We start from the raw sequence: 26,913 nt of genomic DNA on the forward strand, positions 1-26,913 counted from the left end.
GCATCGGATTAACATCACGCAGACCATCGGACATCTGAGTAGCCCTTTTTATTGCTCCCGTCTTATGTGACTTTTTCAATGGTCCTGCACTTTACGTGATTTCCTCTTGGGTCACCCTTTTGGTATCCGGTCTGTAATGCAGTATTGGTTTTGTGTTTGGTGTATAACATTTCCTCTGCCCTGTTCTTACCAGAACCTGAGGCGAGAGATCCAGGTGCACTCTCCGCGAGTGGACGACATCTTAGAGCGAGCAGGGACCATAGCCGGTATCCGGAGTCCGGAAGCAGAGGGCGTCCGTATGGGGTACGAGAGTCTGCGGGATATGTGGAAAGTTCTGCGGGAGGAGGCAGAGAGAAGGCAACAGATCTTGGACATCAACTACCAGGTGCAGCAGTATTACTTTGATGTGGGCGAGGTGGAGACGTGGCTGAGTGAGCAGGAACTGGTCATGATGAACAACGACAAGGGGAAGGTGAGGACTAATTCATTATAAAACAGCCGTTCTGTGTGTGTATGTATAAAATAACACCAGTCCTACAAGGCTGCATGTACATCTTCTGCTTTCTGAGCTCCCATCTTAACTTTAGTTATGCCACGTAATCGGGTTATCTGCCAGCAGGCACATGCCGTATATAGGACATTGTCTTCCACGCGTGGATTGGAAGTTCACGGACAGATAACATGGTTCTAGGAATTAGTCTACATCTATTAGGGGAAGAAGGGTTAGAGTATGATCAGTCACTTCCCGTCCTCTATAGCATGCCCCCCCCCCCTTCTCCAAACACAACCACAAATACTTCACTCACACAGACAGACTTTGGATGCTGGCAGTAAATGAAGCTGGTCGGGCAGATGTTGCAGATTGAGTACTCACCTATCACCTGCACTTCATTGGTTTCATCATCTTTTATTTAGTTTGTGCCATAATGAGTCTGCAGCACTGTTCAGGGATTAACAATACAATTGCACATCAATACATAGGATAACTACAAGCAAAGCACTTCACCCAAATCCAAGTGAGGTGAAGAGTTGAGTAGGAACCCCATCACAGGAGGTAAGCAGCAAACCCAGCACGCACACTCCCACCTGGCATCACACCACTGCCTGGCAAGCAGGGTGGGCCGTGGTGGATGTGGCAGCCGAGATCCTCCATCCAGCGGGAGTGGCCCCAATGATCACCTCCGCTGCCCGTAATGGTCCCACTGGCCAGCGCACTGCAAGTCGACTTGGCCCCGGGCGGTGTTAAAATGCCGGGTGGAGAACCCATAAAAAAAAACTCCGGGGAGAACACTGCTGAGGCTGACGTAGAACAGCAGGAGAGGTTAATCAGACGGGTGGCAGCACTAAGGATATAATGAAGTGAGAAGAAGCAGGTTATAGGAAGGCCTGAAAGGAGAAGGTTGCTGTAGTTCAAATGGGAAATGACAAGTGCATGGCTGAAAGTTTTGTTGGCAGTCATGGTAACAAAGGGTCTAATTCCACTGTACAACAAATTAATACTTTTAATTTGTTTCCTTTCTAAAAATAGTCATACATTACTAATTTGAGGTCAAGAAAAACTAAAATGATTTCAGAATGTTTTTACTAGCTCTATTTTTTGAGCTACACTACTTGCACTATACTGTATGTACATTAGTAATATAGTCATAGTGAAAAGCTATTTTTAAATAATCTGATATTTTCTTGATAGAAAATAAATAACAGTTGTTTTAATTCAAACAATCACAAATAAGAACCCAAAACAAAACATACAGCATAGGAAACAAACATACAGCATATGAAAAGTACTATGTAATATAGTGGCCTATTCATGGGGGTGCTTTCTCTTTGCTTGTCACTTGTACTCCTCTTCTGGGGCATCTCTTGTCACTGTCCAGCAGTAGTGATCACCTGCCCTGATATCTTTGTTCCATTGCTGAAATGTCTTGGTGGAATCGCTCACTATGCTTGTCACTCAGTGCACCACAGTTATCTTGTGGGGGTAATCCCGTGAATCGCATATATTTGAATAGGGGAGGGTACAAATAACTGATTCATTTAATTGGGTCATTAGGCCCCGCCCCCTCTGCACAGAACGCAGATTGCTGGTAAGATTCTCTCCATTCTGCCCACGTCACTAGGAATACCCCTACATTGTCATAAATGGGCTATATCTCGGAACTCAGAGCTAACTGAGAGTTTTAAATGTCCTATTCATTCTTTGCATGCTGAATTAGAAGTAACTTTTCACATTCGAAACATTTTCATTGTTGTGCAGTGTTCTTTAGAGATATTGTGGAGGTGGACACGGCCTGATTGGGCGATAGTCTGGATGTGGGGAGTGAAGGAGTGGGCAGCGTAGAATTACATCCAGACAACAGACTTGGGGGCAGATGTGAGGATGGTTTTGTCACCAAATAGGAAAGGAGGTGAGGGGGGACCTGGCTGGGGGGTAATACAATAAGTTTGGTTTTAGAGTTTGGAAAAGCACTGGGACATCAAGAAGGAGATTTCAGAAAGACAGAGGCCCTGATTCAGAGCCGGACGCTCTGACCAGAGCGCTCGCTCTGAATCAGGGCCCTCCTCCATTAAAATGGAGCCTGCTCCTGGACGCTCGTCACCACCCACAGCATATACGAGCGTTCAAAAAGGTGGTCGCGATGGTCTTGACCATCACGACCATCGGACTTGCGACGGAAACCCTGCTATAGGGTTTCCCTGCCACAAGCCCTGGAGTGATTTTGGCTCTATCAGAGCCAAAATCACTCCCACTGACATCACTAGTGATGTCAGTGGGGCCGGCTTCAGACGGTAGGCGTTCCCATGGGAACGCCTCCGTCTGGCAGGCACGCCCCCGGCACGCCCACCTAAGGGAGCGTGCTGTCAGTCACCATCGACAGCACGCCCCCTTTGGTGCGAGACCCGGAGCGACAGCTTGGCTGTCGCAGTCCGGGTCTTGCGCATGCGCACGACGGAGCACCCTCCGTCATGCGCATGCGCAGTGGGGAACATTGACCCACTTGCGAGCATACTGCCGCTTGCGAGTGGGTCTGAATGACCCCCAGAGACACAAGAAAGGATGGAGAGAGAGAAGTAAATTAGGATGTCATCAGCTTAGAGCTGGTGTTAGAGAATGAAGGAGCTGATTAGATCTCCAAGCGAAGAGATGTACAGAGAGAAATGAAGGGGGCCAGGAACAGACCCGAGGGCGTGGGACACAATGACCGGTAGAGGGAGAGAGGGGAGGTGGAGTCAGAGACAGTGCAGCTAGAGAGGTAGGTAATTCATTCCAGGATGGAGTCAAGGTTACCAAAGGGGTGGAGTATTTAAAGTAGGAGAGAACGATCCACAGGATGAAATTAGGCAGACAGGTCCACGAGGATGAGTCGGGAGAGAGATGAAAGTTGGATTTAGCAGGAAGAAAATCATTAGTGACCTTAGTAAGGGGCATTTCTGTAAGTGGAGGTAACAAAGACCAGATTGAAGTAGGAGGAAAGGAGTGGGGAGTTGCTGGCAGTGGTCAGTACCTCAGGATCGGTGCAGGTCATTAGCATGCGGTGTGCTGGTCTGCTAATGCAGGGAAAACGTGTAAGTGTAGGTCACCTGTGACTATGTGTTCCCCAAGGTTTGGGTGTTGAACATTTTTATGAAATATGTAACAAAGCCTTTCCGCCACACCAGGATGAGCAGAGCACCCTGCAACTCCTGAAGAAGCACCTTATGGTGGAACAGACCATTGAGAACTATGAGGAGACTATCGCTCAACTGTCTCGGCAGTGCCGCACCCTACTAGAACTGGGACACCCCGACAGGTGAGAGTGTGACAATCTCCCCTACATGCACCTGTGCTGCATTTCTCTCTCCAAAACACGCTCAGACAGTGTACACATAGAACAAGGCAGAGGCTGCCGCAACAGTGATGATGAATGACAGGGAACAGAAGCACAGGTCATATAGACCTTGGATGTAGGTGTCGGTCTTGCATGCTCACAAAAAAGGCTTACACTTCTGTACATATGTATACTGAGACACTTATTACCCCAATGCTGATAGAGGCAGAGTGGACATGGTAAAGGGTGACCAAACACAGATTAAGGACATTAATAGTGTGTTTACATAAATGCAAACGATATAGACCTGGTGACAATCACATGTGCCAGCCAGGAGGCGTTTCTCTTGTGATTGCTCAACACCTGGTGCCATATATGCTGAAGATGATCAGCAGCTGATTGGCTGTTTGCATCTGGATGTCTCCCATTGATATAAATGACTAGTGTGGCCGTTATAACATATAAGTCACAGTCATCCTTTCCCATTACTTATTTGATATTTGCATTCGGACTGCGGCAGGAAAAGGATATTCCCGTTTGATTATTAAAAGAGAAGGCATCGGATGTATTTAAGTGAATTTTCCTTGAATTTTATATTTGTGTCTGTTTTTAATTTTATTTTACACAGTACTGTAACTGTGCATTTCCCATTTATTAATAACACTGATCAGTTCTGTTGCCTGTCTATGACTCTTCATTATAGCATTGTGTACAAGTTGGGTAATGTGGCTGTAGCATTTGCTAACACCACATCTCCTGGTGTAGCCCTGCCGGCATAAGATACTGGTACACAGCAACTTGGCATGCAGGCGGAAGTGGGTGCATTTTATGTCTGTGCTTTTTGCATAAGAGACGCCCAACCCTCCATAGCTCCATGAAGCCTCACTCAGTAAAAATGTGCTGCACCTTCCCGAAAGTATGGCACAGAGAATGTCTTATATTGGCAGTGTATGTAGTCTGTCACTAGGGGGCTGCTTATCCCCTCACCCTGATCCTGCATCCCCACCTCCGGCAGCAGCGGTGATGTAAGGTCTCTTCGCAGGGGCTGATTCTGAGACGCACCCTATGACGATAATCACGCAAACGGTGCATGTGTCCCGCGGTGTGCGCGCACAGAGCCACAGTAGTGTGTGAGACGCACGGTCTCAGCAGTGTATTGGGCGTTCCTGGGTGGTGGCTACTCAGACGCGCGGAGATGCGCTGTCTTATGGGAGTGTCGCGGGTATGTCACATAACTGGTTGCGATCTCAGACATGTGATACCTCACATTGGAGGCCATGGTCTGACGGAGAATCTGCATCTAGCATGGGGCTGCTGCAAGTTTCCATGGTGTTACTGATGGTGATGTCTAAAGAGGCACAAAGCAGGCGTCTCAGTCCTTGCATAGTCAGGCGCTCACTTGTGCACCAGGGGACGGGCGTTTACTAGCATTAGCGTAAAGTCGCAGACGCCACTACGGAAAAAGACGCTACTGCTCAGAAACAGCCCCTAGGGGGTATAGATACTAAAGTTCAGGTTCATAGAAGTGGAGATGTTGCCCATAGCAACCAGATTCTAGCTATTATCTTCTAGAACAGTGGTGGCTAACCTTGACACTCCAGATGTTGTGGAACTACATATCCCAGCATGCCTTGCCACAGTTTTAGCATGCCCTAATAGCAAAATGGTAGCAGTGCATGCTGGAATATGTAGTTCCACAACATCTGGAGTGTCAAGGTTAGCCACCAAGGCTCTAGAGGGTGCTAGATAACCAAGTAGAATCTGATTGGTTGCTATGGGCAACAACTACACTTCTAAAAACCCGCACTTAAGTAAATATACCCCTAGGTGTCTAGATTTAAAGGAGAGGAGCTGGTAACCCCACTGATGGCCCGTTCTACAGTAGTGATTTTAGATTTCAATTTAAAGATAGGACCTATGAGCACTGAGCTATCCCAGACATAGGACATATCAGATAACGGACATTTCTCACCTCACCAATACTCTGGTTTATTTGAGTTATTGTATGTTTTAAATCTTTATTAATAAAAACATTGACGCGCTAAGTAGGTCACATTCAGAGCCGCATGCAAAGCGGCTGCATGTGCGGACACGTTTCATGCTTGAAAATAGCCGCTGACTTCCGCCCGTGTTCATTCAGTAGGTGGCCACCCCCCTACTGGTTCCCTTCCAAGGCTCTCATGTAGGCAGCCATTGACTGAGTGCATCCTGTACCATTCATCTTATTATGGTATATAACAAAAGACGGGCTTATTCCTACTAGCTGTTACATGCTCCTTCTACCAAAGCTATAGCACTGTAGGCCTGATGCAGAGATGGACGCTAATGCTGCCGGCGCTGTTGCATCTGTGTACGCAGCTGCTGTGCGAAAATATGTAAATGCCGCAGCCACCAACATTTCTTTTGAAACACCCAAATGCAACTTTGCAAATCCACGCGTCTTCTCATCGTGGCTTCAACAAGTATAGCCGGGATATGGGAGAGAGAACTTAATATGTTCGATTTCTCCTAACATGTCACCCTACACACTCAGGGGGACCCTAGTTTGAAACTGTACGCCCTCTTAGTAATTATTGTTGGGTAATCACTAGACAAGAACACCCTATTCTGCAGTAAACATTAAGAAGTACATTATATAGATTTTTTTTTTTGGTGTTCTAATACCCAGATCTTGTGTTTCATTCAGACATTTAAAAAAAAAGTGTATTATCTTTTTCAAGTGTAGATTGTAGTATGAAAACCTGTAAAAGGTAGAATCCAGCAAAAGGTGGATTAATACTGAAATAAGAACCACAAAATATTTCTTGGTGGTTTTTACAAAAATAAATGACACATTTGCTTTTAGTTCACGTGTAAAAAAGACCACACTTTTATGGCAACTTTGAGTGGATTGTCTTTGCCGTGTAAGGACAAATAATCAAAATATTGCTATTTTATGGAATTACAAAGTCTTCTGAAGAAACAAAAAAAAAAACAAGGTATAATTTGTGTGGGTACTGAATAAACAATTACTGGATTTGAAGTTGTGAGCAACCCAAAAAGTTCTAAAATAGGCTCAGAAGTAAAGAGGTTAAAAGGGATTAAATTCCCACACTGTCCTGGTTCTCCCATGTCTCCTAGGATTGGTGTCCATATTAACATGTTTTTTAGGATTGGTGTTAAGATTAGCATGTCTCCTAGGATTGACTATACCTTGTAAATGGTGGATAGTGAGATGCTCCTCCCCCAGCGTTCCCCAGACTGTTAAGATTGCTGCTGCCTAGAACAATAGGGACCATGGGGCTCATTTACTAAGGGTAGGGCTCTAAATCCCTGCGCTTCCCATTGTGTTTATGTTTGAAATTTAAAAGGGCAATGCTTTTACTAGCTGTATTTTACCAGTAAAATCATTGCCATTTTAAATTTTGAGCATAAACACGTTAGGGAGCACTGGGTTTTAGAACCTGGTGCTTAGTATTTAAACCCCCTAAAGTTAACTAGGGGCTGAGCTGATGAGGGCTGGTCTACTCCCGATTTAACCCATGACATTCTTTTTCCCTGAGATTCAGCTTCTAGCTGACTGGAACTGTGTCTCAGAGAGAGGAGGGGGCAGGAGACAGCATAGACTACCATGTATGATCTTGCGCTCTCAGCAGGGGATGTAGTTTGGAAGCCGACGGTCTAAATGCTGACCGCCGGCTTCCAGACTTTCTAATCCCGGCGTGGTACTAATGACAGGCGTTGAAAACTCGATGCCTGTCATTAACCAGAAGCCGAGAGACCGACGCCCGGCATACCGAACGAAGGTAAGCCAGGCGCGGGCAGCCGCGGGGGGTGGGAGGGTTAGGTTTAGAGCTCCCGGGGCAACTTAGGGTTAGGGCCCCCACCCCCCCTGGAGAGTTAGGGTCAGGCTAGGGGAAGGGGGGGGTTAGGCACCCCGGGGGGAGGTTAGGGTTTGGCACCCCCCCCGGGGGACTTAGGTTTAGGCAGCGGGGAAGGGGGGATTAGGGTTATGTACTTGGGGGGGAGGTTAGGGTTAGGCACCCCTAAGGGAGGGTTAGGGGGTAGAATTAGGTTAGCGATACTTACCTTAGGGACGATCAGGATTTTCACCCTTGCCGGGCTGCCGCTGTCGGGATTTAAACCGCCGGCCATGCGTCCGGCGGTAATACCTACTACACCCCTCAGCAGGAGGCAGGATACTGCAGCCCTGATCAGTTCCCACAAGACAATTGCCCATAATTAGCTGTACATAGTTTCCACCATATAACCCATGGAATACAAGTACATATTATTAGATATGTCACATATATATTGTCACATGGTAGCAATGTTATGTCATATGACTAATTACAGAGGGCCTGATTCAGACCCACTCGCAAGCGGGTCGATGGTGGGCTCTGCGCACGCACAGCGGCCGCAATGTGCGTGCGCAAGCCCCGGAGCGAGAGAGAAATTCTTTTGCTCCGTGGCTCACTACAAAAGGGGCGGCTGTCGATGGTGATCGACATCTCGCCCCGTTTTGTAGGCGTGGCGGGGGGGTGGCTTCACAAACTGAGGCGTTCCCAAGCGAACGCCTACCGTATGTGGGCGGCCCCACTGACATCACCAGTGAGGTCAGTGGGAGAACTTCCGGCTCTATTAGAGCCGGAAGCTCTCTGGGGCTTGCGGCAGACGAGACCCTACCACAAGGGTCTCGTCACAAGCCCCAATGGTCTTGACCATCGCGACCATCATCCTGGCCACTTGCACTAGCTGTAGGTGGTCACCCACAGCTATGCGAACGGCCAGGAGGCCGCACAAAAGAAAAACGCCCTGATTCAGAGCGAGCGCTCTTTCAGATTGTCCGCCTCTGAATCAGGCCCAGAGCACACTACAGTATAGTCACCGCATTTATCAGATACTCACAACATCCCACTATGGCCAAGGTACTTCCTTGTCTGTCACAAACTTTCTATTGATACCGTAGAAAGGAACTTCTCTGTAAGGGTCCGATTCATGTGGCCTGGTGCATTATGGGACCGATTCACGGGTATGTAACAAAGCAGAAAACAAAAAGGAGTAACTGCATTTGGACAAACCATTCTTCAATGCAAGGGGAGCTGCTTTTGCATGTAGCCCACAAATGCTGTCTGTGCACATTGTAAATCTCCCCCACCTGCAGTGCAGCCTGGATTTGCCAAGGTGCAAGTTTACTTACTTTTTTTGTTTTATACTCCCAGTCCCAACTCAGAACCAGCCCCCATGTATCTGTGCTCAATACTGGCAATTATGGCAGTGGAAACATTGCTCACACCTCACTACTGCCTTAATATCACTGGGAAATAGAACGTGTGATGCTACTACCAGGATCTCACGGCTAATTGGATCGGCCCTTATACATCCAGCTGTAGCTGTTGCTAGATTGTGTTACAGAGTAGAATCACTATGCATAGATATGATGTTTTGCAAATGACCCCTGCACCATGCCCCTGACTAATGCACTAACTACTGTCCTTGCATAGTGAGCAGATAAGTAGGCGTCAGTCTCAGATTGATCGGCTCTACGTGTCTCTGAAGGACCTGGTGGAGGAACGGAAGGGACGGCTGGAGCAGCAGTATTGGCTCTTCCAGCTAAGCCGAGAGGTGGATGAGTTGGAGCAGTGGATAGCAGAGAAGGAGGTGGTGGCCGGGTCTCCTGAGCTGGGCCAAGATTATGAGCATGTGACAGTAAGTGACACTTGGAAATAGTGTATGTATAATGCACCGTTTAGCCTCTGAATTAGCATATTGTCTAACGGTGCAGCGGAACCTGTGACACCTCATAAATAAATCATGATGTAGTATTTGCTCTATAGTATCCTCTTCCAAGGGACATATTACAAAGCTTGAAGTCAATGATAAACAGCCCTAACGAATTCCATATCTTAAGTTGCTCAAGGTCTCATTTTTCTGTTTTTTATGTAGCTTCTCCAGGAGAAGTTCACGGAGTTTGTCAATGAGACAGGCAGCGTTGGCCATGAGCGCATCTCTGCGGTCAACCAGATGGTGGACGAGCTCATTGACTACGGCCACTCAGACGCAGCCACCATCGCGGAATGGAAAGACGGAGTGAACGAGGCCTGGGCGGACCTGCTGGAGTTGATGGAGACAAGGGCCCAGATGCTTTCAGCTTCCCACGAGCTACATAAGTTCTTCAACGACTGCAAAGAGGTCCTGTCCCAGGTGGAGGAGAAGAAGCAGAGGGTGCCGGAGGTGAAGGCACAGGAGGTCCGGCTCTCGGCTGGTTCCTTGCAGCGGATTCTTAGTTCTTTTGAACACGACATTCAGGTTCTTGTCACTCAGGTGAGGTTTCATAAATGTCCCCAAATATCTGTAGAGAAAGGTCTAGTATCCTGAGCTTACACACCTAGGGGCCTAAGCACAGCCACAAGCCTTACTATCACTCTTCCCTCCCCTGGGGCAGGTACGGCAGCTGCAGGAGAACGCCGCCCAGCTGCGCACGGTGTATGCCGGTGAGAATGCGGCAGCCATCGTCACCAGTGAGCAGGAAGTAATGCGCTCATGGAAGGAGCTGCTAACCTCGTGCGAGGACTGCCGCTTGCAGATTACCAGCACCAGTGATCGCATGAAATTCCTCGGTCTCGTCAGGGACCTGATCTCCTGGATGGACGGCATCATCTGCCAGATTGGCACAGGAGAGAAGCCCAGGTAAATGGTTGCACAATATTCTGTGGGCAGAGTAAATCAGCCAGTGTAGTACAATAGAAAAACGGACGATGCTTGAAGCAATGCATTTTATTAAAAATACATACTTAATTATTTATACTTCCTACTAATGTCCTGGTCCTTTAGCATTGAGTGTTGAACCTATAATTATTGCTCTGTATTACACCCGTTTGGTTTGTGTATAGCATTCATTTCCAGCCACTTCAAGCTACTTCATCCAATAACTTAAGCCATTTTATTCCGTTTATAATGTACAAAAAACATCCAACAAAACTTCTATGAATATGAACGTTTGGCATAATAGGAGTATAACTTCCACGTAATGCATGACTTTTTCATTTTTTATTGATGATTAGGAATAGAGAGGAATTATAACCTCTGCGACCTGTTACCCCTTGTTAATTACTAAATAATAGGATCTTATACAAAAATAAATCCCTATCCAGAAGTGTGGAGGTCTGGGTAAGGTGTCAGGGAATCGGCAAGGGTGTCAATGCCAATGTAGACTCTTAGGGGGTATATTTACTAAAGTGAGAGTTTTTAGAAGTTGAGATGTTGCCCATAGCAACCAATCGGATTCTAGCTATTATCTTCTAGAAGGTGCTAGACGCATGTTAAGTAGAATCTGATTGGTTGCATTTTAACCAATTTCAATCTGCGTTTTATCCAATTGGAGGCAAAATTCATAAAATACTTTGGTGAATATGTTGTTGGTAAGTCTTGTAGTTATCCTCAATGGGATCCCAAACGCTGGCATTCCGTACCCATCCCATCGTGAGTAAATGGTGACATTGAAGACTTGCTAAAACACTCTTCAGACCGATCTGCGTGACATTGTATTATCAATTTTTTGGAGGTAAATCCACCATTATCTGTATCCATAACAATTGCTTATAACTTTTTACTAAAGCGGTCTCAAAATGAAGACCTATAAACATTTGTGAATGTAATGCTGAAGTGTCTGAGGTGCAGGTGATGTTAGTAACGCAGTCACCGGAGTAAACGGGCTGTGGTTCTCTCATTTGTCTTCAGCGCAACCTTTAAATCTGACAGCGATAGTGTTGCCTCTCGCAGGACAGGTTGGCAGACATAGCGGCTACTAATTCCCACCGTCCTTTGTTCCCAGAGACGTGTCTGCTGTGGAAGTTTTAATAAGTTACCATCAAGGGTTAAAGAGTGAAATTGAGGCACGAAACAAGAGGATTGCGGACTGTGTGGAGCTGGGAAAGTCCTTGGTCCTAAACAAGCGGCCGGCATCAGAAGAGGTAGGAGCTTGTGGTCTCTAGTGTGAAAGTAATCTAGTTTTATTTCATTTAACGATACACTGTGCATACTGTACCTTTATTTGTGTACAATACATGGAAAGATAGCAGTGGCAAATGCAGGATTTCTAGAGGGGGGTTTCCAAATGCTTGATTTTAGAGTGAGTGTGGCCAGTCCATGAAGAGGGTAGAATTAGCACTTAACCAGCATAATACAAAGTGTATTGTGTGTCATAAATCCAGCATATAGAGAACCAGCAATCACTGTAACCCATTAAATGCGGCAGTAGGGCCATCCTGCCTGAGCTGAATGTTTTTATTTTAGATGTGGGCACCATTCCAGAGCATTAGAGCAAGTCCAGCAGTCTGGGGGAGCAGCAGAGGAACCCAGCACTGCCCTGGACATATATGTATTGGGCTCTATAGCAGCACATCCTTAACAGTGAATGTTTTCCAGATCTCCTAGTTGGTGCACAGGTTATTTTTTGACTGGCTGATACATGTTAAAAGATCCACAGGTGGTGCTAATTATTTCACTTGTGATGCTGAGAAGAATATACAGCACAAGTAAAATTCTATTATATTACTATTTCTATTGTGGTCATGGTGTGGGCTGCGTTTGCCTATGGATAGGACTGCATAATGATATTTTACAGGACGACGTGCACAGTGCTTTTATTTCATAGCCCCAATTATCTCCTCCTGTCTGTATTATTCATATGTAATAATCCTCTCACGATACAACAAATTGGGGCATGGTCTACAGACAGTGGTGGGTTCTGATATCACCAAGGATAAGGACAAACTAAAACTGACAGACAGACGGCATCTCTATAGCTGGTAGGCAGGGATAACAATATTTTGTCCATCATGTCACTGTACTAGGCACACGATTCTCCATTTACTGCTGAAGACGAATGCAGAGATAAATACTTATGTTTGTGAATGGTTCCATCTGTTTTTGTCCCTTGTCTGAGTTTTGAAAAGTCATGACACAGGGCCTGAATCACTACCGATCGCAACTGCGATTCCGCACGCAATTGGCCAATTGTTGCATTCTGTGCATGCATCGTAGTGCGCAACCCGGCCACTGCAATCGGGACTGCGATCGCAATGACTCCATAGACCCATCGCAGAGTGATTGACAGGAAGTGCAGTTTGCGGGTGGTGATGGGGGGTGTGGTCAGGAAACGCAGGCGTGCCAGTGCGTTTCAACGCCGTTGCCTGAGGACTGATAGCATGCGACAAGGTTAGCAATTCCTGAGTAAGGTCAGGGCTTGTGCAAGTGTGCGTGAGGCTGTGATGGTACTCGATTGTACCGATGTTTTCGCAGTCTTTCTAAAAATCACAGATGTAAGGTAAAGTGGGCATCCTTATGTTGTGCTGCGACCGCATAGCGATCACAATGGATTAGCATAGTATCGCAGTTGAACTGCGTGCGTAATCGCTATTGCATTCGCAGTTGCGATCCGTAGTGAATCAGGCCCACAGTTCCCTAGATCACTCCACACACGTCAGAGGCTATTACAGGTCAGACATGCGCCTTCTGCGTGCAGCGCATGCTTGTTGAACCCTGATGCTAATTTCCATCCTTCCTCCAGATCAAGCAGAGTCTGGACAGGCTGATGGCAAAGAAGAGAGAACTGTCGGATAAATGGCAGAAGCACTGGGAGTGGCTGCAGCAAAGTAAGTGTGGTGGGGGTTCTCCTATTCCTAACCACGCTGCCAGGGGACCGTAGGACATTGTCCAATTCACAGTTCCATTCAGTTTATAATTTTATGCAACTCAATTTCACAAAATGTCCTACTCCCTCCCTGGTGAAGAACAAGGCAGGCAGTACCCCCCCCCCCACTGCCGCCCCTCCTAACAATTACCTAATTAGGGTTGCCATGGAAATCTTTACAGCTCCCACACTCTAGTTTTATGCCCCCCCTGGTGAATGCGGGGGAGAAGCAAGCAAAATGTATGAGTCTTTATCTGTATAGAGCTTTTAACTATGTGAGCTCCCCATAACATAGGGCTTAAGGCTCAATTCCCACAGCCAGTTCTGTGTAAGGGTTCTTGTTTCAGCGTTATAGGCGAGTGCCAGCTCCATGCAAGGGTTCCTGGTTCAGCGTTATAGGCGAGTGCCAGCTCCGTGAAAGGGTTCCTGGTTCAGTGTTACAGGCGAGTGCCAGCTCCATGGAAGGGTTCCTGGTTCAGTGTTATAGGCGAGGGCCAGCTCCATGGAAGGGTTCCTGGTTCGGTGTTATAGGCGAGCGCCAGCTCCATGGAAGGGTTCCTGGTTCAGTGTTATAGGCGAGGGCCAGCTCCATGGAAGGGTTCCTGGTTCAGTGTTATAGGCGAGGGCCAGCTCCATGGAAGGGTTCCTGGTTCAGTGTTACAGGCGAGGGCCAGTTCTGTGGTAGAATTCCTGGTTCAGTGTTATAGGCGAGGGCCAGCTCCGTTGAAGGGTTCCTGGTTCAGTGTTACAGGCGAGGGCCAGTTCTGTGGTAGAATTCCTGGTTCAGTGTTATAGGCGAGGGCCAGCTCCGTTGAAGGGTTCCTGGTTCAGTGTTATAGGCGAGGGCCAGCTCCATGGAAGGGTTCCTGGTTCAGTGTTATAAGTGAGTGCCAGCTCCATGGAAAGGTTCCTTGTTCAGTGTTGTAGGCGAGTGCCAGCTCCATGGAAGGGTTCCTGGTTCAGTGTTACAGGCGAGGGACAGTTCTGTGGAAGAATTCCTGGTTCAGTGTTATAGGCGAGGGACAGTTCTGTGGAAGAATTCCTGGTTCAGTGTTATAGGCGAGGGCCAGTTCGGTTGAAGGGTTCCTGGTTCAGTGTTATAGGCGAGTGCCAGCTCCATGGAAGGGTTCGTGGTTCAGTGTTATAGGCGAGTGCCAGCTCCATGGAAGGTTCCTGGTTCAGTGTTCTAGGCGAGTGCCAGCTCCATGGAAGGGCTCCTGGTTCAGCACTATAGGTGAGTGCCAGCTCCATAAAAGGGCTAATGTTGTATTTATTATAGTTGAGTACCAGCTCCATACCAGACTTGATGGTGCAGTGACCTGTATGAAAAAGATGTGTCCACATACAAAGTCGCGTTAAACATAACGCATGGGCATCGTGCAACTCTGTTACGCCAAGCATATTTTTGTGCGTCCTTTTACTTTCAAATGTGTCTTATTCACTAAGCGATGCAAATATGACTCACAGGCAGCTTATTCTGCTTAAAATGATATACTGCATGCCTATATTCTGTGTGCAACTGCGGTTATATCTGCATGGGAAATGCTATATTACAGGAATTTACAGAAAAGAAAAAATAGTGAGACTGTCGGGTGCACTCCAGAGTGAATATAGAAAAAGCAAGGCTCCACTAATATTTAAATTATTATTTATTATTATACTATCATTTATTGCATCTTGCTTAATAAAAAATAACCTTTATTGTTTCTTTTAAAACCTTTATATAAATCATTTGCAACATTTATTTCATTGTTGCCAGTGAATCAAAATGTTTCTGTGTATTTGATACATTGCGACTGTTCTTAATCAGACTATATGAAGGTTATTTTAAAATAACCTTCATACAGTTTTACAACATTGAGAATTTATTCTGCACTGATTAATAACAAACCTCAAATACTGGAATTAATAAAGCAGACAAATCCATTCAGTTTCTATAACGCTAAAGTGGTTATTTATAACAAACAAGTGACCCAAAGGTATAATCAGGATTTTTTTTAAACACTTTTTCCCACTGCCTACACTTTGTTTATTGTTTTTTTTTTTCTTTCTTATAACTACCGTATATACTCGAGTATAAGTCGACCCGAATATAAGCCGAGGTACCTACTTTTACCCCAAAAAACTGGGAAAACTTACTGACTCAAGTATAAGCCCAGTGTGGGAAATGGCAGCAGCTGGTAGTGCCCCCAGTAGTAATTCCCCCTGGTTGTGCCCCCTGTAGTAATCCCCCACTGGTAGTGCCCCCTGTAGTAATCCTCCCCTGGTAGTGCCCCCTGTAGTAATCCTCCCCTGGTAGTGCCCCCAGTGGTAATCCCCCCTTTTACTGCCCCCTGGTAGTGCCCCCTGTAGTCATCGCCCCCTGGTAGTGCCCCCTGTAGTCCCCCCCCCCCCCCCTAGTAGAGAGAGACATGAAAAGAATTTTAAAAAAATAAACACTTACCTTAAACTCCCGCTCCTGGTCCCGCCGCTGTCCGCTCCTCCGGCCGCTTTGCATGGGAGAGATGTCGTCATGACGACGTGTCACCCATCACCCACTGCGGGTGCCGGAAGATGGCTCCCGCAGTGGGAGCAGCAGCAGCCGCTGAGAGTCTGACAGACTCTCAGCGGCTGCTGATTACACCAAACACGCAGCTGCCGGCTTCGGCGGCTGTGTGTTTGGCAGTGTGTAGCGCTGACCGAACTCCGTCCGGTCAGCGCTACACTTGACTCGAGTATAAGCCGAGGGGGTACTTTTTCAGCACATTTTTTGTGCTGAAAAACTCGGCTTATACTCGAGTATATACGGTATATATAAAGGTTTTAAAATAAACAATAAAGGTTATTTTTTATTAATCAAGATGCAATAAAATGATAGAATAATAAAATAATAAATAAAAAATAAATAATAATTGAAATATTAGTGGAGCCTTGCTTTTTCTATATTCACTTTGGAGTGCACCCGACAGTCTCACTATTTGTGTGAGCAGGGTAGCACAACTCCCCCCAAATTGTCTCCTCCATTTATGAAAGGATGACTTTGAATGCCATCAGATAATTGGAATTGAAACGAGGGAATAAGAGGTTAGCCGTGAAAAGCACGATGTTTTCACCTCATTCGCGTGTTTTGGAGGCAAAGTTTTCACCTGCTTAATCAATGCACGCCCCCGCTTTCCACCATATTCAATTGTAAAACAGTCAAACGCATATTGGTGAATGCAGCGAACAGCAGAACTGGTGAAAAGGTCAAGTTTTTTGGGGAAATCAGGTTGTACCCCCAATAAAGCCTAACTCACCCAGGGGAATCAATATAGTAGTGTATTAATAACCCTAATAAAAGTAATTAGCGTACTTAAATTGAGTCAAAGGGCTGTTATATGCATATTTGCATAAGTGTGAAAAAATGATGGAAAGCTATCTTTCTTTTGGGGGGGGGGGGGGGGGGGGAATAATTGCTGTAGTTAAATTGAGGGTGAAATGGGTGCTAGTATATTTTGCTGTCTATAAAGTGCAGATTAAAAAAATACTGCTGCAATCCTAAATACATCTGTCCCATCTATACAGCCCCCCAAAATACCTCTCCCAGTACTTTAGGCCCATCTTAAAACACTTTTTACATATTTGCCCCAAATATGACAGGTCTATTTTGGGGTGAATTAAGATATATTTTTAAAAATTTCAGTGCCCAATTAGTCATCGGGGGGGTTGGGGGAGGGCGTGGGGGGGGGGGGGGGTTCCAAGGGATTCTGAACAAAGGGCCTGATTCAGAGCCGGACGCTGTGACCAGAGCGCTCGCTCTGAATCAGGGCCCTCCTCCATTAAAATGGAGCGTCCTCCTGGACGCTCGTATAGCTGTGGGTGACCACCCACAGCATATACGAGCGTCCAAAAAGATGGTCGCGATGGTCTTGACCATCGCGACCATCGGACTTGCGACGGAAACCCTGCGGTAGGGTTTCCCAGCCACAAGCCCTGGAGTGATTTTGGCTCTATCAGAGCCAAAATCACTCCCACTGACATCACTAGTGATGTCAGTGGGGCCGGCTTCAGACGGTAGGCGTTCCCATGGGAACGCCTCCGTCTGGCAGGGACGCCCCCTGGGCGTGCTGTCACTCACCATCGACAGCACGCCCCCTTTGGTGCGAGACCCGGAGCGACAGCTTAGCTGTCGCAGTCCGGGTCTCGCGCATGCGCACGACGGAGCTCCCTCCGTCGTGCTCATGCGCAGTGGGGAACATCGACCCACTTGCGAGCGTACTGCCGCTTGCGAGTGGGTCTGAATGACCCCCAAAGTCCCCACATTTATACCCCAAAATATGGATTTTGCACTTCTTTTGTCCTGCCTTTGGATGGAGAAACTTTTTTGCCTATGGAGTTTTCACCTAGGCGAAAACGTCCTGGAATTGAATAGGGCGATACTACGGAAACAGGCGAAAACTTTTCGCGGATCATGGCTTTTCACCTCTAATTCCATATGGGCCTAACATAGCAATTTCACATGCAGATACACACACAGTGGCATACATAATATATGCATGGCACATATTTTAAACAGCAGAAGCTGCACTCTTTAAATGCGTTTTCAGTATCAATACTAACTTTGAGCAGTAGAGGGCAGTAGTACTCTACATTTACAGTGTGAACTGTATGTATTAGTTACGTTTCCATAATAGAAGACAATAACCATAGATCTGTCAATAGAACAAAAGACAACAGAGTATTTCTAAGTGGTTTTATAACCTTTTAAATCTGATCTAGGTTAAGCATCACTGCCTGGGATTGTAAAAGCATGTCTCCCAGTCTGAGTCATAACAATACAAGGATTCACGCACAAAGCTACAATACATGATCTCAGTGACAATACATACAATATGTAATAAATTGGATACTGCTCTTCTACAGCTATGCATTATCTGACCTACAGAGACCAACTCACCCTGGTGCACTGCTTTGCATCAAGTCCTGAATAACTGCCTTTGCCCATGCTTAGATTTTGTAAGGTTTTAAACACTGGACCTCTAGTTTTAAGCTGGCCACACACTAGACCAACTTGCATCCAACCAGCCAACTAGTTGATTGGTTGGAATGAAAATCTGGTAACGGATGGGAGTAACTGATGATCAGCAATTGGCTCCTAAATTCCAGAACACATATGAAAATGGTCATTCAGACAAGTTTTTTAAATGTTTGATCTAAACAATTTGTTCAAACAACAGTTTTGGTCCATTTTCCGGCGTTTGGGAGCAAATTGCTGATTGTCATTTGCTTTCATACCTTACCAGATTTTCATTCCAACCAATCAACCAGTTGGCTGGTTGGACAGATAATCTTTAGATGTGTGGCCAGCTTTACTCTCTGAATCTACTCTCTGAATCTGACATTTTCCTACCACACTATGGATTGGCTGCACAGCTATGGAGTGTGTCTCAGGGGGAAAAGCATAAATTGTTCATATTTGGATTTTTACAGATATAATGCAATTAGGGATTTTATTGGGCCTCTTCCAGATAGACAGACATGTACTCAGGAGCTCACCCCATTTAAGCCTCCCAAGTGTAGGGAGAGTCTAGATCAGTGTTGGCTAACCTTGACACTCCAGCTGTTATGGAACTACATAACCCAGCATGCACTGCTACAGTTTTGCTATTAGGGCATGCTAAAACTGTGGCAGGGCATGCTGGGATATATAGTTCCACAACAGCTGGAGTGTCAAGGTTAGCCAACACTGGTCTAGATAGAGCATGCCTGACCACCCAGCAGAACAGCAGCCAACTCTTAAGTAAAGACCATGCTAGCCAGCAGGGTTTTCCTAGGAGGGGGCATTCATTACAGGACACATTTAATGTAATTCTCTCTCACACTACAGTGCTCGAAGTTCACCAGTTTGCCCAAGAAGCTGGAGTGGCTGAAGCCTGGCTAACTGCCCAGGAGCCTATAGTAAAGAGCCCAGAGCTGGGCAACAGTGTGGACGAGGTGGAACAGCTAATTCGACGTCATGAAGCCTTCCGCAAGACAGCAGCCGTCTGGGAGGAGAGATTCAGCTCATTGAGACGTCTGACTACAGTAAGAACTCCATTAAGTGTTTCAGTAAGAATGCGATTTACCGTATTTCAGTAGTGTAGAATGTGCTGCTTTCTCTTTCTTGCAAGCTGGAGAAGATGAAAGCAGAGCAGAGCAAGCAGCCCGCAACCCCACTGCTCGGTCGAAAAGTTTTCTCAGACACAACCGACTTTTCAACTCGTCCATCGCCCTTTATACATCAGACAATCCATGAAAAGTCAGAGGCTAGAACAGAACAGAAAGATACTCTGTCCATCCCTAATGGGGTCCATCTGGACAGCCATAGAACACGAGGAGAAAAAGGAGACGCAAGAGTGGGTTATGTGCGGCAGGAGATGAAGCCAGAACGACTGCAACCAAAGATAGACCATGTGGAGGCCAAGGTGACAGAGAAACCCCTGCCATCTCAGGAAGGATCCAGGGCAGAGCGATCAGAAACGAAAGTGGCACAAGGTATGGCAACATTGACTGTAGATAGAGTGGAAAGCAAATTAAGTCGGCATACTGCGCGGAGAGAACGGCATGATCGGAGGCTGGAACGTCAGGAGTCCAGCGAGCAGGAGGTTGCCAAGCCAGAGCAACCAGAGGAAAAGAGAAGGAAGGATAGACATGAGAAGAGGTTGGAAAGACAAGGATCTAGCGAGCAAGAAACTCCAAAGCAGGAGCAGCCAGAAAGGAGGAGGGACAGGCACGAGAGAAGGGCTGAGAAACAAGAGTCCAGCGAGCAAGAAGCACCAAGGAATGAACCTGACAAACCAGCAGGGTAAGAACTTCATACAGGTTCATAGTCTCTTGATGTCTATGTGGAAGGAAAGAGGGGAGAGGTGATTGGGCCGATTCGGAGTCGCACGCGAAGTGGCTGTATTTGCGGGCAGCTGCAGAAGCCCGATTTACTACCGTAGGCTAATGCAAGAATCCATAGGTCTACTGCAGGGGTCTTCTGCAAGCCAAAACCTTTGCAGCCCATTGGTTTTGCACTAGCCACCGCATATGTCATCATTAGCATTTGCGCCAGCCTCAATCTACACACAAGAGATCAGTCAGCAACATGTTTTCCTTCCCCGTACACAGGACTCAAACACACAACGCTATAGAACCGAGTCAATGACACTCTCACAAGACAGAATGCTTCTGTCCGATAGCATTGCTGCCTCCCCGGAATGCCCACATTCATGGAAAGAGAAATGTGGCCAAGTTCTGTCCCATTGTGACGAGCATACACAAAAGTAATTTTGCATGTGCTGCATGCAAAAACTTGCCACATGCTCAGTGTCTCCCCTTATGTCCAATGGGAGGAGGTGAAGGGTTTGCCCTCTTGCATGTTTACTAGGAAGGAATAAGGAGGTTTGGTCTCATGATGTCTGTGATTTAGGAGACAAGTAATTGTTGGTCTGATTATCTCTTTCTCTAGAAAGGCGACACTTGCAGACATTGTAGAACAGCTGCAAGAGAAGGAAGCATTGCAGAACAGCCCTGAAGTACGTATCAATGTAAAATCAATGGACTTTACACAAGATAATGTTATATGGCTTGTTCTGCAATACCAGCTTCACGTTCCTGTTCTCTCCACTGCAGAGTCGAGACTCTCCTGCACGGTTACCCAATGGTGTGGAAAAACTTCAAGAAAGAACGCCAAGACCTGACCGGCCAAGAGCACGAGACAGACCCAAGCCAAGAAGAAGACCTCGACCCAAAGACCCAAACCAACCACCGGGTGAGGCGCGGAGATCCCGCTCAGTTCCTGCACAGAGCAGCGCCCCTCCTCCTCCACCTCCCACCCATACAGTACAACAGGAAGGATACCTATTCAGGAAACATGAGCTGGATGGGCCCAGCAAAAAGGCCTCAAACAGGTACACGTAAGCAGCACTGACATGCACAAAGCTATATTGGGAACAGAGGTATGGTGTAATCATCTAGAATGGGTTTATATACAGTAACCATGAAGAAGTTCAAGTCCTCAAGTACCAACAGGTCATGTTTTGTGGATTTCTTTAATCATGCACAGGTGATAATCTATTTTGCTGGGTCAGTAATTATCCCACCGGCTTCCACAGACCGAAATCCTCAAAACATGACCTGTTGGGCAAACTTGAGGATTGCAGTTGACAACCACTGTTCCATAGCAATATATAGAGAGCTCCAGCAAATTTCAGAGGCAATACTCCAGAAATGATTGGTGATTATTTATATAGAACTAGTTGGAGATTGCCTATACCTTTCAGCATTGGGTGGTGGGTATGTTGATGTGCTAGACTAGGTGTATTCAACATGTGGCACTCCAGCTGCTGTGGAACTACACCTCCCAGCATGCCCTGCCAGTTTTGAAATTAGGGCATGTTACATACAACTGCTCTAGAACAAGACTTGTATAATTCGTGTCATACCAGCTAATACCAACACTTTTGTGGTCCCCAAAGGTCCTGGGTAAACCTGTACTGTGTGCTTAATAAAGGAGACTTAGGGGTCTATAAGGACGCAAAGAGCCAGAGTTCAGGGGCTACACACGGAGGGGAACCCCTGCTGAATCTCAACAGAGCTTCCTGCGAGGTGGCCAATGAGTACAAGAAAAAGAAGTTTGTCTTCAAGCTCAGGTAAGAGTTTTACCAATAATTTAAAAACCAGGCTGTTTGCGAATTGTTATTAAAAGGTACATTAATTGTGTTTCTCCTCTTGTAGGTCGACAGATGGAAGAGAATTCCTCTTTCAAGCAAAAGATGAGGTATATTATAGCTTTACTCCGAATGCACACTCCCAGATTGCACTTAGTAGAAACATCATTAATCAGCTAGTGAATGAGAACTGCAAAACCATTCACAGCCTAAAACACTGTAAGAGAGCTGCTATGGGCATTCGTGAATATAGATGGAACATGTTCCATATCTTGACAGAACTTCAGATTCTTGAAACTGTATTTGCAGTCAGTGAGCAGGCGATTGCTACCTGTTCAGCCATTTTCTGCTAAAAGGAGGTAATAAGGGACATGTAGTGGGATCGCTGAACAGGAGGTTTGCTGTGTGTCTACAAATACACTATAGCCCTTGACTATTACTTTAATCACATATATTACAGAACCTGCACTATGTACATATTGATTGGTGAAACTATTTAGTAGTTACTCTATATGTTAGTGGTCTGTAACGTGTCTGCCAGCCAGTCATGGTCGAGTACAGCAATCAGCTTAAACTCCAGTCAGTGGTCCAATCTCTAGCACCCTGGGGGAAATGTATGAAGGGCCGAAATGGGGGCAAGTGGTATATCACATGTTGTGTGTGCTGATACCATTTTCAATTTAAATGCCCGTCCCCAGTTGAGCTGTCAAGCCCTGCACACTGGGCAAACGATTGGTAAGTGTGTACCAAGCTTTAGTTATGGTATGGTGGCCATTGTCTGTAGAACAATGGTTTGTGATCTAAGATTTATGGTGGAAATTCATGTGCTAAATGTCACAAAGGTTTCTTAATGCAATGAGGTGAACTTTTCTTAAGACTCGTTGGTGTGAGTTGCCCCCCATTCACTCATCTATTCAGGTAATATTACCCCCATGTCCAACCAGGAAGTTTTCCCCCAACAATGTCAAGTTTTGGCAGATGTCCTTCTATGAAGCAACCACTATAGCAGTGGTTCCCAAACTCTGTCCTCAAGACACCCTAACAGTCCAAGTTTTCAGGATAGCCATACTTAAGCACAGGTGATTTAATTAATATCTCAGTTAGTTTGATTATACCATCTGTGAATAAGCATGGATATCCTAAAACCTGAACTGTTAGGATGCCTTGAGGACAGAATTTGGGGACCCCTGCACTAAAGGCTGCCCAGCTGAGGCTTCTCAGCTTGCCAGATAGTGGTCCCATAAGGTTCTGCATGAAGACGGTATCCGCATGATAGACAGACAGTGAATGGTCGACAATGTTTACAACTGTGCAGAAGGTAGATGTACAAATTGTCTACACAAAAAAAGGTTGACACATGGTTTTTCATGATTTTTAGGTTAAGGCTTAGGGTTAAGCTGCGGAATGGGACGGTTAGGCACTAGGGGGAGGGCTAGGGTTAAAATAAATGTGTCGACCATTTGCATATCGACCTTTTTATATATATATTTTTTATATGTTTTTTTCATCGATTCCGAAGCATTTCCGCCACAGGGGTTTAGGGGTCTATTTATACTAAGCCTTGGATGGAGATAAAGTGAACGGAGATAAAATACCAGCCAACCAGCTCCTGTCATACTTCAAACACAGCCTGTGACATGGCAGTTAGGAGCTGATTGGCTGGTACTTTCTCCTTTCACTTTATCTCCATCCAAGGCTTAGTAAATAGACCCCTTATTTATGAAGTGATGGGTTTTAAAACACGACACCTCTGTTTGTATTTATGCCTGATATTTAAAAAAGGGTAGTGCCTTTACTATCAAGACACGCTAGTAAAAGCACTGCCCTTTTAAATATCAGGCATAAACACAGAGTTGTCGGGTTTTACAACCCGACACGTAGTAAATAAACCCCCTAGTAACATTTACACAATACCATACACTGCACTGACAAGAACAAAGCATCGCGAAGGATAGTAAATAGAAATGGAATATGGACAAGTGTCATAAATATATACGTAGGTACATAAAAAATTATCAGTTGCATGTCGACTTTTTGACCCTATCGACCCAAGTCCTTGTTGACCATTTACCTGTCGGCCTACAAAGGTTTGCACAGACAGATAGACAAAAAGAAAACCTTCCCGGGGCACTCTTATGGTTAAATGTCAAAATATCATATAAAATATAACTTATTTGCATATTCATATGCAGTTTTAGGGTATAAAAATAAGTATTAAAACAAATTACGACAAAAATATAACCATCCCTTGATACATAATTAACTGGAAAGTCCATATATTTCTCATGGGATGAAAGGTGTCACAAGGGCTATGGTCCCAAAAATATTATTAATCAAAAACCTCTTAATAATCTGGTCCCAAATAAATTAATATCTATTTATGTTAGTAAGCATGCACATGTAAACTCCACACAGGGTGGTAAATCCTGGACCATCATTACACAGGTAAGTACACTCGGTTAAAAATATAGTAAACTTTAGCTGATGTTCAATTGCATTCTTTTTTACACAATTGCACATAAAAACTCCACACATATTAAATAGGTCAGAAATGGTAATACCACTGGTTAATTCCACCAATTTAGTATATAGTAGTTCATGGACTATTCAGAGACCTGGGTTTTTGCATGTGAACGCGTAGCAACCCGGGGGCCCAGTTGAAATAACCTGGATCAAGTGACCAGACATTTTAACCTGGGTAACAAGCAGGATTGAATACACGTTCCATGACTTGCAGTGCAGTGTGAACGGGTAACCCGGGTCGATGCGACCCAGGTCCTGTTCACAGCATAGGAAGAGCTGGTGCTTGCAGATTCTCTCATCTCTAAGCTCCGGATAAGCACATGATGGCAGGGACGTCATCGATCCAGGAATAAGCCGCGACCGGCCACCAGTCTGAAAGGCGTCACACCCGGGATGGACCAGTGTACAAAATCCCAGGTGAACAATATTCCGCGATCGTACAGATGGGTCCTCCTACATCTAGCCTCCTTGCGCGTTAAACAGACCAACTAGTCACGCCATGCTGTGGCGTAACTCAGTAGCGCAGATACACCCGCAGTTGCATTCAGAACATAGGCATGCTGCATGCTAAACACTACGTTACAGTGTTACAGCTGCTGACACTGTAACGTAGTGTTTCACATGATACACATGTACTCGCTCAGAGAACATCGGCATGCTGCATATCATTTTAATCAGCAGAAGCTGCTTGTGCTATCTATGCGCATCACTGTGTGAATAAGATGCATTTGAAGGTAAAAAGACGCTCAGCGCTACCAAGTCACACAGAGCTCCCGCGTTGTGTGTGGCGCGACTAGTAGCGCACGGAGGAGAGCTGTATGTGGAAACATCTGTATAAATAATTTTAATCGTCTGGTCCCAAAATGGATTAATATCGATTCTTGATAGTCAGTACAGATTGTGCAGAAATTGCTCTCATCCGTGGTTCAATACTTGCAATTATGCTTACAAACCATCGACAGCAGAAGTGATCTAGGCACGGTTTAAAATCCTGGTTCTATTCTAACATCTCAACACAAAGTTTCATACGCGAGATAGAATAAAGACATTCTGAAATGTTTCAATCTGAGTGGAGTTTATATGTGCACACTGACTATCAAACATAGATATTATGGGAACAGTCGATTAAACTTATTTATACTATCGCTGAATATTGTTCATTAACCATTACATGCCAATTGGTTGAATTAACCTGTGTAATGACAGTTCATGACCTATCAATCTGTATTATTTATATGTGTAATTGCATAAAAAATCCAAGAATGCTGATGAACATCAGCCAAAGTGTATTTCATGCTAAATTGAGTGGATTAACATATGGAATAATAGTCCAGGATTCATCAATGTGTGTGGAGTTTATATGTGTATGTTATAAAGCATAAATAATAATCCATTTTTGGAACTAGTCCATTAAATTTGTTCGTAGTATCGCTGAACACAGTCCATGAACTAGTGTATACCAAATTGGTGGAAAGAACCTGCATAAAGACAGTTTATGACCTATTAATCTCTGGTGAGTTTTTATGTGCAATTGAGTAAAAAATAAATAAATCATAAAATGGCTAAAAGCATGCAATTCACCATCAGCTAAAGTTTACTATATGCTTAAAGTGTATTAACCTATGTAATGACGGTCCAGGATTCACTAATCTATGTGGAGTTTACATGTGCACGCTGACTATCAAATATAGATATTAAATCTATTTGGGACCAGACTATTAGAAGGTTTTGAAATAATGTTTTGGGACCACAGCTCTTGTGACACCTTTCATCCAATGAGAAATATATGGAATTGCCATTTAATTACGTATCAAGGGATTGTTATATTTTTTCCGTCATTTGTTTAAATACTTATATGCATATTCATATACGGTTTTAGGGTATAAAAATAAAAAAGTAATATTTTTTATGACACTTTGACATTTAACAGTGCCCCAGGTAGAGTCTTTTTTATCTTTCTGCCTGTGCAAACCTTTGTTGTTCTGTATCTACAAAAACACTGAGAGCACCACCAATTTAGTGCGTTTGTAATACTTTGGTAATTGTCCTGCCTATACCTTGGTTCATGTCTAAATGTTCTGCTTAAATTTCTGCCGAGACTTTTGCAGGTTATATATGAAGGTACTTTTGCAGACTCAAAGTTTTTTACATTTGTATTATGACCTTTTAAAGCTGTCGACTATATGTATCAATCCCCACCCACTAAGACAGTGCTTTAATCACCACCCAGAGATCCACTTTTCCTTTAATGGACGTA

General features: G+C 45.2%; 1 protein-coding gene across 1 annotated transcript in view; it reads left to right on the plus strand.

Moving 5' to 3' along the window:
* SPTBN4 (spectrin beta, non-erythrocytic 4) overlaps positions 1–26,913 on the plus strand; it is a 172,915-nt gene that overhangs the window by 145,017 nt on the left and 985 nt on the right. The window contains exons 25-37 of the mRNA XM_088450123.1: positions 194–472; positions 3,661–3,791; positions 9,293–9,497; positions 9,735–10,112; positions 10,234–10,478; positions 11,623–11,761; positions 13,360–13,444; positions 19,328–19,524; positions 19,611–20,284; positions 20,933–20,999; positions 21,097–21,374; positions 21,942–22,115; positions 22,201–22,243. Of these exons, the coding sequence (XP_088306249.1) occupies positions 194–472; positions 3,661–3,791; positions 9,293–9,497; positions 9,735–10,112; positions 10,234–10,478; positions 11,623–11,761; positions 13,360–13,444; positions 19,328–19,524; positions 19,611–20,284; positions 20,933–20,999; positions 21,097–21,374; positions 21,942–22,115; positions 22,201–22,243 (2,895 nt within the window). The remainder of the gene's footprint in view (positions 1–193; positions 473–3,660; positions 3,792–9,292; positions 9,498–9,734; positions 10,113–10,233; positions 10,479–11,622; positions 11,762–13,359; positions 13,445–19,327; positions 19,525–19,610; positions 20,285–20,932; positions 21,000–21,096; positions 21,375–21,941; positions 22,116–22,200; positions 22,244–26,913) is intronic.

This window comes from Taudactylus pleione, unplaced genomic scaffold (assembly GCF_031769625.1).
Source record: "Taudactylus pleione unplaced genomic scaffold, aTauple2 ptg000507l, whole genome shotgun sequence".
Classification (NCBI taxonomy): domain Eukaryota; kingdom Metazoa; phylum Chordata; class Amphibia; order Anura; family Myobatrachidae; genus Taudactylus; species Taudactylus pleione.